Source organism: Crocuta crocuta, unplaced genomic scaffold (genome assembly GCF_008692635.1).
Source record: "Crocuta crocuta isolate KB4526 unplaced genomic scaffold, BGI_CrCroc_1.0 scaffold102, whole genome shotgun sequence".
Lineage (NCBI taxonomy): Eukaryota > Metazoa > Chordata > Mammalia > Carnivora > Hyaenidae > Crocuta > Crocuta crocuta.
This window is the reverse complement of record NW_027530019.1, coordinates 1,265,414-1,279,574: the sequence shown is the minus strand read 5'-3', so window position 1 is coordinate 1,279,574 and position 14,161 is coordinate 1,265,414. Positions and strand designations below refer to the sequence as shown.

General features: G+C 36.3%; 1 protein-coding gene across 4 annotated transcripts in view; it reads right to left on the bottom strand.

The window, feature by feature from the left end:
• The window catches only part of WDR72 (WD repeat domain 72), a 221,939-nt gene that overhangs the window by 56,357 nt on the left and 151,421 nt on the right, over positions 1 to 14,161 (bottom strand). The window contains exon 19 of one of the 4 annotated variants that reach the window (XM_077764380.1): positions 11,885 to 12,112. The exons of the other annotated variants lie outside the window; for them this stretch is intronic. Within the exon in view, the coding sequence (XP_077620506.1) occupies positions 12,096 to 12,112 (17 nt within the window). The 3' untranslated portion in view covers positions 11,885 to 12,095. Of the gene's footprint in view, positions 1 to 11,884; positions 12,113 to 14,161 lie in introns of those variants that run through there. 4 annotated transcript variants of the gene reach the window in all.

The window sequence follows — 14,161 nt, the reverse complement described above, 5'->3', positions numbered from 1 at the left end:
CTGAATACAAGGCCATAGTGTTTCAGTTTTACATCAAAGCTTCTGAAGATATTTTAAGTGACAATTAAAAATCCAAACTTAATTTAAAACTTATCCTTAAGCAATGCTGCTAATGCAAATAATGCAACCAAAGTGAAAACTACATGAGGAGATGCCTTCTACCTATGGCTAATTTCATGCATAGGCAATGACCTTCATTCTGTAGGTGACTGGTAACTGTCTTTAACTCAGATTCACATATTCATTCAACAAATATTTATGTACAGCCTAATACCGACAAGCATTGATTTAGGTACTAGGGAAATAGAGTTAAATAACATAGATAAAATCTTTACTTTCTTTTAGCTTATGTTCAATTCAAAGAGGCAGCAGATTTCAGAAATGAGAAAATGTGTAAAATCTGTCTCTCAAAATAGAGAAAAAAATGATATTGCTTTAGTGACCTTAAAATTACATTTCCTATTCAACTATTTCTAGTGCCTTTAATTTTATTAAAACTTCTCCAAAAGAGACTGCTTTAATAGTCACATATTTTTCTTGGGGAAAAAAAAAAAAAGCTTCTTTCATTATATAACGTCTAAAGCAAAATATTGCAGTTTTATATAGTTAATAAGATAAAACCCAAAATTTTCTCTCCTCCCTTTTTTTATTTCTATAAAACAAATTAACAGAATAATTCCATAGGATATATTCCATTTATTCTTTCTGTACTCAGATATGGAGAAGTATATATGGAGAGGGAGAAGGAGAACATAGGTTTTCATGATGGCAGTGCTGCTTAGGATTAAAATAACTCATACATCAAGCCCTCACTTCAGTGCAAGGAAACCTCCCAATGGATACTGTCCTAGAATGTGTTTAACCAGTCTGCTAAAATTAAACATAAAAAATTAAATATAATATTGTACATATGTATTTAAATTTATATGTACAGATGTGTATAATTTACATATGTGTTATGCTCTGATACATACATATTTCAGAGAGCAATATAAAGAAATAAGTGGTAGTTTCTTCTTTTTATGTGAGTAGTAACACATGTTCCAAACTCAACAGGGGTATCACTACTAACTGTATCCAAGTACAGTATCCAACATGTACTTCATGTGTAAATGTGGTTTTTTGCTATGCTTTTCTGTTTGTTTTTTGACAAAGAGAGAGAGAGAGAGAGAGAGAGCGTGGAATACAGAGAGAGAGAGAGAGAGAGAGAGAGAGAAACTTAAGCAGGCTCCATGCCCCCTCACAGAGCCTTATGCATGACTCGATGTCACCACCTTAAGATTAAAACCTGAGCTGAAATCAAGTGTCAGAGACTTAACCGACTGAGCCACCCAGGTACCTCCATGTGTAAATGTTAACTCAATCTTGTCTGTTTCTTGGAAGTGATTCGTGGCCAGTTTCTACAACATGCCAAGGAGATGCCTTATATCTGGGTACTGACACTTTATGTATTAGGCTAAAATCAATAGTATTTGTTACATGCTCTTTCACTGAAATAAAACTGTGCTTCTTCTACAAATAAAGTTCTAATTACTAACACAAACATCCTCATTTTGAAATCTAGTAGCCCTGTATATTCCCTGACATGGCTTCATTACCAGGTGTGAAAATTAACTCAGGGTTTAAAAGTCTTAAATGTTGATATGTAAAAGGTATAGCCCAAGCCTGTGTGTGTGTGGTTTTTTTTTTTTAATGCAAAAAATCTCTCAGAAGGGAGACTGAACTCAGTTTTCTCATCTATAAATGGAGAGGATAGTTCTAGCTCACAAAGTGGTTATCAGAATCAAATTAGATAATGTGTGCAAAGCACAAAGAATTTTTGGGCTGCTACTAAAGTTGGGAAATGGTAAAAATTTGCTTTTGAACATTGAGGCCCATAATTAGATTAATGTTAGCCCTTTGCATTTCAACAGCTGCTGTCAACACTCAGGAGACACAAATGTTTAATTACTAATGTTAAGCCTACGGAATCATTTAGCCCATTCAACTATCTCAGAGGATAGAACTGACAGCCAACAACTTCAGCAGGTTGGAAAAAGGCATCTCCAGAGCCCACTGGAACTAGTCTCCCTGCTTTACCCCTTCGATCTTTGATCCATCTACCATACTGAGAAATATCTAAATCATAAACCTGACAAATTCCTACAGTATGACTCATGAAACCATTCACAGACTGGCTCCACCCCAACATTAAGCCTGTTCCATTCACCCTTGAGATAACATTCTAATTACACCCCTCAGATGACTTTTATGACATTGTGTAATTGTTAATTTGTCAGGTTGTGCACCAAGGGCTGTTACTCAAAGTACAGTAGTTTGGCTAGGGTCAAATCAATCAGTGCATGCCTCTCCACATCTCCTAAGATAATCACACTTGAAAGAAATCCCCATTGTTAGCATTTTTCACAGATTTCTTGAGATATCAGTAAGATAAACATTTTGAAATGAAAATTTAAGGTTATTCAGAAAAGGGAAGTAAGGTATAGTGTCTACAGATTCCCTGAAACTCTCCATAAGCAGGTGGGGTCAAGGGAGCCATTCCCAGTGCCTTAAGTAAAGAACACACTTAATGTACATTGTGTCTCATTGCTTTTTGTATGTATAATAACTTGTGCAGTGCCTATTACTTATTAGGTGAAATGTAGATGCCCATTAAGTGATGATTCCTTTCTTCTTCCCTCCCTCCTCAAACCCTACAAATGAACAAACAGAATTTTTCAAGCTAATGCTACATCTTCATAGTATTCAGCAAGTCAAAAGCTCAGTTCCTGTAGGAACCCAGTGAAAACTGAATACAGCAGGTTTGGTGGGGACTGAGATGACTTGGAGAGCATACACTCATTTGGAAAAGATTGTTTCTCAGAGTGTCTGGGTGACTCAGTGTCTGATGTTGGCTCAGGTCACGATCTTACGATTCATGGGTTCAAGCCCTGCATTGGGCTCTGTGCTGAAAGCTCAGAGTCTAGACCCTGCTTCAGATTCTGTGTCTCCCTCTCTCTCTGCCCCTCCCTTGCTCATGCTCTCTCTCTCTCTCACTCTCTATCAAAATTAAATAAGCATTAAAAATTTTTTTAAAGGGAAAGTTTATTTCTTCTAGCCCTCTGCTACTCATCTCCAGCCTAACATCATCACACTAAAATGACCACTTGATGTGGCCTTTCTTGCTATTTTTCATGAGAAGCCCAGAAATCCAAAGTATTTTCTGAAATCTCCCAGTTTTTAAGTGTAGGCAATTAAATTATTTTTCTTCTCCCCCCAATGAGGTACTGTGTAAATTAAACAGAACACACATACAGGGAAGCAGTTTGGACTTGTACACTACGATCTCGAAGACTTGGCAGTCTAGAATTACTACTACACATCTGAGCATGAAAGATCTGCTGTTCTTTCCAAAAGACTAGGATGCTACTTGTAAGCACCTGGGCTGTTCATGGCTGGGTTCCAATGTGCTGTCTTCTCTTATGTAAGGACTTTGGTCAGTACCTGACTCACAAAATTATGGCTCTCATTTTAATCAGCAAGGAAGAATTTCTGCACTGTAAAATCTTATTAAGGGAATTTGATTGCAAATTGAATGTAGTCCAGCACCTCTCCAAAGCTCATTTAAGATATTTGATATTTGAAAGAAAAAGCCTAAATGGGCATGTTAACTATCCATTTACCTATACTATTCCAAATTCTATTCCTGCACTCTCAAGACCATCAGAACATAATGTCTTAGACTACATTATCTCAGTCAATCAAAGATACGGTTTCTGAGCTATGACTCAATATCATGTTCTTTGATTTTATAGATAGCTGATATAATAAATTACCATATTTGAGAGCATTTTTTCATAACTTTGGGAAAACTGATTAGAGGTATATACTACCGTGTGATGTAATACCACCTTATATTGGAATTCATGTGATAAATTCCAGAAAAAAATCGTTCCAGGAAAGGATGTTTATCCTCACAGTTGCCACCTGCATATGATTTCTTAATGGGAAATAATTTCTTTTCTTTAATTGCCAAGCCAAACTTCAAAAACTACGTGACAATAAGAATCCTAGGTTTGTTTCTTTATTTTTGAAGCCCTTATTGACCCCTTTATTTTCCACTAATGTTAACGTTGGCTTTAGATTTTAGAATAAGCCAGTTATAATAGTTTGCTTTATTCGAGTGATTTGATTCTCAGTGGCCAACATTTAAAAAATTAGTTACAAAATATTCTATAATATCATTGCTTTTCTTTTTAACTCATAAGTACAATTTATTGAAATAAAGATATTCCATATATATCACAGATTTTGATATCTGCTTCCAAAATGTCTTGTTCATTACTTATAATAGGGCCTGAATTTTTTACTTTAGAAGTACAGTATTTGTGGTTTTAAATGTGTATTTCTAAATTCCTAGAATTCTCACATCTGCTTATCAAATATTTATTAAGAATCTGAAAAAAAAAAAGAATCTGTTAAATGCCTTGCACTGACCTAAGCATTGAAAATATAATGATGAGCACATTATACATATTCTTTTCCAATCATGGAGCTCACAGTCTCATGGGGAGTAGATCAGACACCAGGCAATGACAACTACAGGGCAGTCATTGTGGTGACAAAAGTGTAGGGTAGGCCACCCAACCTATTTGGGGGGAAGATAGAGTGCATCTCAGAGAATGTAATATTTCATTTGGAACATGAAGTTCTCAGGCAATGGTGGGAGAGGGGAAAAGCTTTCAGACAGGAGCTGTAGAGTCCACAAGTCTGTCCTTCTCACTGTTGTATCCTCAGAGGGTTGCTCACTGCTTGGCTCATGAGAGGCACTCAAAAAACTTTTAAGTAAATAAATGAGTGATGGAATAGCATCTGTGAAGCCTGAGAGCCAAGCGGAGACAGGTCCTTTAGAGGAACCAAAAGGTTCCAAACCATAGTTTGGTTAAATTGTAAAGATTGAAGTGGGTGGGAGTGCACAAGATGGGACTAGAGAGGTGTCCAGCAGCCAGGTAAAAATTATCCTTGTGAATCATTTAAATAACATAAACTTTATCCCAAAAGAAAAAGGAAGCTATGGGCACTCAAAGAATATTTTTAGGAGTGCCTAAGTGGCTCAGTAGGTTAAGTGGCCAGGTCACGATCTCATGGTTTGTGGCTTCAAGCCTCTTGTCGAGCCCTGTGCTGTCAACTCAGAGCCTGGAGCCTACTTCAGATTTTGTGTCTCCTGCTCTCTCTGCCCCTCCCCCATTCATGTGCACACACACGTGTGCTCTCTCTCTGTCTCTCTCTCAAAAATAAGTAAACATTTTTTAAAAATACTTTTTTAAACACCCCCAAAAAGTTCAAAAATAAAAAATAAATATATATTTTTTCCTTTTCTGCATAAGAATTTGACCTTTGGTTAGCTCTAGCTGGCCCCTTGATAAAAGTAGAATGTTAATTACATCTCAAGGTGACATTACTGTTCATAAAACTGGCCCCTCATTGGTAAATTGAGGGACTATGAGGAACTATACATGAACCATAAAAATGTTCATTATGATCACTTGAGGCTTCCCTGTGAGTGGACCTGGCAAGCCATGTCTAAGGAATTATTGCCAGAGTTTAAGTTGTTCTGCAAGGTGACTCCCACAGCTGAGCTACTGGACAACTGCAAAGGACCCCCAGATAAGGAAGGCCCAATGATGCCCTGCAGACAGCTGTGGTTCCTGGTCTTTGTTCCTCTCAGTGTACAGGGTGAGGTGTGGTACATGGGCCTCTTGTAAGTCTGAATATTTGGTTGAGCCTTGAGAAGGAGGGCCCTACACAACTGTAAGGTTTTAAGTAGGAGAGTTAATATGACCAGATTTGTTTTTATAGGATCACATTAGCTTTGGAAGCAATTGCCTCTAGGACATGTTACTCTAAGAATACCTTGGCCAAAATTATAGTCTTGCTGAAATAAGATGGAAGCTTACAAGAAGAGAGAAAAGAGAAAAGTTCCATCCTCTAAGTTTCATCTAGACTTTGAGGCTCTAAAGCTCACCAATTGGGATTTTACAGGAATGCAAACTAGTTTCTGTATCTTTTCTGTGTGTGGCTCCTCTGCCACTTATTGGGGGAATATGAAACTTGACTGGCAAATGAAAACATCCAGAGGGAAAGGGAAAACGCTAAATGGCACCATTATAAAAAAATCAGCAAATAATTGGAAAGACTTAGGTTTGAATACTGTCTCACTTCTTAACTAGCTGTGTGACCTTAAGTAAGTCACTGGGCCTCTTTGATTTTCAAGTTTCTGGACAGAAAAACAAAGGGCTTAAATTCAATGACCTACAAAGGATCTTGACTAAAAGGTCCTGTGAGTCTTATTATCTGGGCACCACTCATATGCCTCATACTGTACTAATCTCTAACCCCCCTCCTTCTACCAATAAAGACATTCAAAATCAAGTAAACACCAGATCCCTGTAACAGAAAGATCAAGGAGTAGGGGCCAACAGCTGGAGTCTGTTCTTAGTCCAAGATGGAGCTGAGGACTCTTGTTACTTTTCTACACCTGAATTTTACCCTGTGTAGCATGATGATAGCATCTATAGCTGAAGACCATTATTATGTGCTTTAGACTAAGACTGTGCTTTTCAACTATCTTGAAGAAAGACATAAAAACCCAGTATAATTTAAGCCTGACATCTAAAACAAAGTGATATGGAGTGAAAATAATTTTAAAAAGTGCATCTCTTAGGAGATCTAAGCACTTCCGTTATCTTAAGGGGACACTAAAATGTACTGACATATGGTTATGTGACATTAAAAATGCAAGGGAAACCTCCATTTTTACCAAAAGTTTCAAATTAGGAATTTTAGTGAAAAGCATTGTGTTGTACTTCTAGGAAATCTCATCATGATCTCAGTGTAATAACCATTTGTAAAAGAACCGTTAACGGAGTCCATGCCAGGGAGCATTATTGGAAAATGGCCCACTCCAACGACTTCCTGGAATTCTTCTCGGTGCAAGTCAGCAGCTTGCTTGGCACCAACTGGGCATTAAACTGAGGCAGGGGAAGTGTGAGTGTGCACTCCTAGGCGGCACGGTTTGTGATTTATACCTGAAGTCTTGAAACAAGGCAGCTAGACAACAGCTCAGGCTGTTCAACTCATGAGATCAGCCTTCTTTATTTTACTAAAACAAAACCAAAAGCGGCCATTAAAAAAAAAAAAAAATAGAATGGGGTCAGTAGGCAAGTATTTGTTGCATTGCCACAATGCAATGTAAAAGGGGCAGGGCATACAGAAAATGACGTAGCCTCTCCTCATGACAGTGTCCAGCAGTTTCCAACCTTCATTTCATGGAATCTCTACATGATCAGAGAGAGGGAACTACATAATCATCTGATTCAAACTGTCTTTTAAAATAAGTACCCTAGCTATTGTTAAAGCATTTTGATTTTAAAAGGTAAATTTTTATACTAATTTTTTTTAATATTTTTTTTTAATTCATTTCTAGGAGAGAGAGAGAGAGACAGCGTGAGCAGGGGAGGGTCAGAGAGAGAGGGAGACACAGACTCTGAAATAGGCTCCAGGCTCTGAGCTGGCAGTCAGCACAGAGCCTGACGTGGGGCTCAAACCCACGAACANCCTAGCTATTGTTAAAGCATTTTGATTTTAAAAGGTAAATTTTTATACTAATTTTTTTTAATATTTTTTTTTAATTCATTTCTAGGAGAGAGAGAGAGAGACAGCGTGAGCAGGGGAGGGTCAGAGAGAGAGGGAGACACAGACTCTGAAATAGGCTCCAGGCTCTGAGCTGGCAGTCAGCACAGAGCCTGACGTGGGGCTCAAACCCACGAACAGCGAGATCATGACCTAAGCAAAAGTCGGATTCTTAACCGACTAAGCCACCCAGGCGCCCCATACTAATTTTTAATACACTTGGAAACTATAAACACATTGACTTATGCTGCCAAATAACAGTTTCTGTGCAGATCCAAGATTTATCTATGTACTTATATTTAAATTTATAAATGTAGCACTGATTAAAGAGGTTGCCTGTGTGTTTCAATGTTTGTAGTAGGTAGTTTTTTACACATGTAAAAATACACAAACAAGTGCTGTTGAAGTACTATTCTGCTTACCAGGATGAATCATCATTTTTCAATATAGTGTATCCAAAGCAGTATACCCAATGAATTGGATGGGGAGACCAAAATTTTATATGACTGTTATCTCTCCATCGTAATTTCAAATCTCATAATTCATTGAAATATCCTTGAACTAAGTGTTTAACTTTGTAGATTATTATAAATGAATAAGATACCATTTGTCTATTTGATTGATTCATTTTTACAAAAGATTCAAATGCTTTTAAAAGTTTTTAAACACCAATTTAGATCTTTTCTCAAATAACAAAAAGAAACTAGTTATTGATAAAATTCTTTACATATGTTCATGCTTTACATATGAGATAGAAGTTAATTGGTGAAACTTGGCTTTATTTTTCTAATATTTTGCCAAGTTTTAATTATAGGTAATTGCATATAAGGATCAAAAGAATCTAATTTTCTTTATAGTGTAGAAATTATTTTGTAATGACTTTCTGATATTTAAGCAACTATGTATATGGGAGGAGCATATTATTTCTTTCTCTAGGAATCAAAAATGGAAACTTTTGGAACCTGTGTTTTAAAAATCACTTCATACTAGAAAAAACCTATGAAGTTTTACTTGAGTTTTTCACTTCTGACTTGATAAAAGGAATGAATAATTTGGATTTCTGCTGTACATTAAAAGAATATATTAAAAATACTAAAATTTATCATTATGGCTTATAAATTTGGGAAAATGAAGATTGGGCATGAGAGGACAGGGAAAATGAGACTACAGACAATACAATGAGGAAGGGAAACCTGCCAGTTGTAATAAATAAGATGACTTATGATGCCTTCACCCTCTTCATATAGTTATAACTAGAGCATCTAAGTGCTTTATACCATTAGTCACTACTATATCAGTTTCATTTTTACATTTTTTCAGTGCCTTTTATACATATGATTTATTGATTTATGTCTACAGAATAACTACAGATACCATACATCCCTTACATACAGATTCCAGAAGAAGACAGAACTCAGCTAAGTAAACTTTTAAATCCAGTTCTGTAATGGTGTTATAAGACACTTGGTCTTCCAGGAAAACACACTCCTGTAGCTTCCCCTTTTCACGTATGGACTTCTTCCAGGGCGCTACTGCTTTCTTAAGCTATATCATGGTGGAATCTTATCCTTTATAATGTTTTGGAGAAAGCTGAGGGTGGCGCCTGCACAATTTGATTTGGTGTAAAAATACACACCAAATCTGATTTCTGTTACATTAAGGCGTTCTCTGACAAAATACACAGAACAAGAAATGAAGTGAATTGTGTTTTAGAAATATCTTGCAAGCTTGTTTCCCCGAATACCTGACCACTAATTCTAAAAAATGGATCAAAACCCACTTTAATTGAATATTTAATAGATGATTTAATGGTCAAGTTAAGATACATCTTAAATGCTAAATATAAAAATGATTTGTGTTTACTTACTGGAAATATTTGTAATACAAGTGAACATATATAATAAACTAATATTTAAAGCAAATTTACTACGGAAGAAATGAAATGACTGTCTTTAATTTATAAATATACTACATTCATCAAACTATATTTTTGACTAATAGTTGGCTTTTATAATATGAATATCATAACAGTGGATTAGCATTCACAGTAGAAATAATTTAGCTCATTTTTAAATATGTGTAATGTATTTTCTTCTAAAATGAGCCATTGGAAATATAAAAATGGTAATGCTCTCCTAGGGAAAGGCCTGAATTAATAAGCTGGAGGGAAACATATCAATTTTCATAAATAAATGAGCTTACTCTTTTATAAATTCCATCTTCCACATGATGACCCATGATGTAGTATGATTTATAGAGAAGAATCTGAGATGTGCAAATAGGACCATGTGATCTGGTCTAAGGCTGTTTTCTAATGAGTCATAATAACATAGCAAAGGTACTTAAGTCTATCATGCCCCGGTTTTCCTCTCAGTGAAATGGGCAAAGGCTTATCTCATTTAATATCTGCAAAGAGAAATAAAAACACATGCCAAAACCTTTTGAAAAAAGTAAAATGTTATTTAAGTCCTAGAAAAGTCATGCTAATTGTTTGAAAATAATCCACCTAATTTTTTTTGTTTCTAAAAATATTGTTCAAATAGATATCTGGGGGGTCCTGAAATGGCCATTTATTCACAGTACAATGTAAATAGACTTTAGCTACCTTGGAGAGCTTGAAATGGGTGATCCCTGAGAAAATTCTAAAAACTCCTTTGAATCTCTCAATATTAAACACAGACACAGTACATATTTGAGTAGTACTTATGTAGAGATTCTCTTGACATCTTTACTACAGAAAAAAGGACAATTAAAACTTTCTATTCCCTTTCAGTATTATGAGAAGTGACAAACGTTAACGGGTATGTTACTGATTCACACAGGTGAGTAGGCAGTGCCGTACTGCATTACAGGTATTTTGCCATTACCTTCTGAAACAGTTTCATAGCGCAGGGTATGTCATATAAAAAATAAATGATTCTTCCCAATCTCAGCAGTTGAAAGAAACATAAATCAATGGTGTAAGGGAAGCAGGTGATGTAATGACTCTAGACTTAAGTAGATGGCTTGAAGAGATGGATCATGAAGCTTAACCTTTGAAATTATTCATTGGATATTAATATAAACACATGGAAAAGCACATTTCAAAGTTACCTTGCTTTGCTAAAATTCTTTTCATTAAATCAAGACTTTTTAAATGGTAAAGAGAAATAATACATCCTATTCCTGGAAACTGTCTAACAGCAAACACTTATTAAGCCTGGTCTTACTTAATGTTTTAGTTAAGTATGTTTGTAGAAAAGGTCAATAATGTCCACATAAATCCTCATATACAAAAAAGAGAAAAAAATGGATGGTGAAACTCAAACTTGTCAATAAACAATAATGATACAAATACATCTAAAGGAGATGAGAAATCAGACCAAATATTAGTGCATACAAATTGGGAAAAAAATTGAGAACTGACTTAAGGAGGGTAGAGATTGAGATAATGGTCATATATAAAGGAATATTATATTCAAATTAGCAACAACCATAGCAACTCTGGAAGTGTTACTAATGTGATCTGGACTCTGGTGATCCTGATTGACATTCGGTGTTTTGTCTAAAAGCAGGGAGGCAGAATTTTCGTATGTAATGTGAACACACCCTTTTTCCATGTGAGACATGACACACTCATGTTCCACCTCAATAACGTACCTTCATGAGGAGGCAATAAAAAGTTAAGAAAATTAAATTCTGCTTTACAAATAAAATACTAAACAGAAACACAGGGTTTCTTTCTATCTCCTGCTTTACTCACGCTCTACTTTGCAGTAAAACATCTCACTTCTCTTAAAATAATTTTTAATGGTTCCCTTTATGTTTCAGGAAAAAGCTCCATACAGGACCTTTACATTCTAGGTGTCTCACCTTCTGAATCCAGAGTAGCACATCCTCATTTCCTGCTATCTTGCCAACACCAAATTTATCCCCAATTCCTCTGTGCCTGTCCTCATTTTAATCCTTTTGCCTGAGATATCCTCCACCAAGCTCCTTCTCAATGGTGTTATTTGGGTCACTCCAGAAGCAGATGTTAAGATGAGTTGGAAATGCAGAAGGTTTATTGGAGATTAAGACGTGTGAGAGGAAAAAAAAAGGGCAAAAGCACAATTGGGTAAGGAGCTCTGTATTCACTATGCAGATCTGACAAAAGTCTCTTTCAGCCCAGTGGAAACTCTAAAGCAAACACTGGCTGTTAGAGGGGGTCTATGTGGACTAAAAATAGCTAGGTTCTTATAACACCACCTTGCTCAGTGATTATTCCAAAAAGAGTACCATCTCTGTTCCAAAATGGGGATGGATCCTGGAGATGCCAATAGTTGGAAGCTGTCAGCTAGCCATACTCTTCACAGCTGGGCAAGCAGACCTTTCTTGTAGAGTGATCCAAGCAGTTCATCTCTTCATGTCTGCAATATTGCTATTCTCCAACCACATGTGAATGTCTACTCCTGTGCAAAACCTAAAAAAAAAATTATCCCCAGGCAACTGGTGGTTCTCCATGCTTCCACAATAATGGAAACTTTAGTATCTCACACCAGTCATGGTCTCACTATGTTTATAGGACTTTGCCTTTTGGAAAGTAGGAACTGCACCACAGTCTGCTTAGAGACACGTGAGATAGCTTGAGCAACACAACTAGCATATAACATATTCAAAAGAGACTGATCGAATTTATGAATAATTGGATGGACCAATCCAATTGGTTATTCCCTACTCTGGTGCAGACACCAAAGGATATATCTCATATATGTCAAGAGATATGAACGTTTCAAAATATAATTTTAATATACTTAAGTACTGATGGTATGGATAAGACACATTAAATTTTAGTATATTCTAAGCCAAGGTTTTGGAATATGTTCCTTAACATTTAAATGAACCTATGTATCTTTTTTCAATCATTATTCTCATTTCTAGTTTTCTCAATTTACAAATTTGGAAATAGTTCATTCAGGTTTTTGTTTTTTTTTTAAGTAATCTCTCTGCCCAACATGGGACTTGAACTCATGACCCCAAGATCAAGAGTCACATGCTCCACTGACTGAGCCAGCCAGATGCCCCTAATTTACATAATTATTAAATTCTAAAAGAAACCAGTTTTATTCTGTATTGTAAAATAATTTCAATTGAAAATTTTGGATTTTTCTTCGATGACTTCCTTGGAGTATGCTTAGTAGCTTAGTAACATACATTCTTCATTTAATCAACTAACAAACCAACTCTATGCCAGGCTTGGAACCAAGCTTGTAGGACACATAGATGAAAGTGAAAAAATAGGACAAGAAGTCCTTTTTCTAGTGGAAGAGACAGTTGCAATCAGATGATTTACTACATAGCCTGGGAAGTCCTATGACAGAAGTATAAACAACATGGGTGAAACACAAAGGAAGTAACAAACATGAGAGATCCAAGAAAGAAACTTCTTGAAACAGTTGGGGGTTACTAATTTGGTTTTATCTCCCTGTGCACTTTTAAAAGAGGGGAGGGACAGAAACAAAGAAAGCCTCAGAATGTAGAATCCATCCCTTTCCAGAAGTCAGTAGTTCTCGGCAGGGTTGGTACTGCCCCCTGGGGGAAGGCTTTGGAAACTGTTGGGCTAAGGGACACCTGGTTTCCCCAATGATTATGGAGACACTGGCATTTAGTGGGCAGGGACCAGAAATGCCAGATGTCTTGCAATGTTCAGGACAGTCCTTCACAGTGAAAACTTGTCCCAATTTCACATGGTTTCAACATATTCCACTGGACATTCATGAAGGTAAAAGCTCTGTTTATAATTTTCTGAGCCCAGAATCTAACTATTTTACAGACGCTTTCAAAGTTTTTAATGTACCCCAAATTTTCTAGGAAGGCCATTAACCCAGTACATCAAGCAGTGGCCAAATTTTGCTGCTGCTGCTGTCCCTATCTTTGCCAAGAAAATCCATTTGAACACCCACATCACTGACAAGTGTGGGAGTCTGCATTAACAGCAATGGGATGTGTCCCAGTCAGCATTTTTATTATATCTTTTAGTGTGGTCATGCCCAAACTTTTACCTACTGAGACACATATTAACTCATTATAAATTACTTACTCTTTTATTTTTTCCTTTAAACTGTAGAGAGCTCATATTACTTATGGACTTCACTTAGGTTTATAAGGGGGACATCACATACTATTGGCTATGGAGTCTGTGCTAGGATTGAGGGAGTTGAAAACCATAGTACTTAAACTTTTTCTAAGATTCCAAAACCAACCTCATTTAGATGAAAAGAAATGTAGGAGGCTGGAAAAATGTTCACCATTACCATGATCTTATATATATTCTGCTAGGGAGAGCTTTCACAATGCCCCCAGATTAGCAGGGATGCCTGGCTGGAGGACAGGTGTTCTGGAATAGATGTAAAAAGCCCATGTTCACCTGTAACAGGTAAAATATTTTTTAGGTAACAACTCTTCTTTGAACTGTCTTCATTTCTTGTAGCTTATTCTTGAAAATGGAGTACTCTGCCTTGTTTTGTTTTGT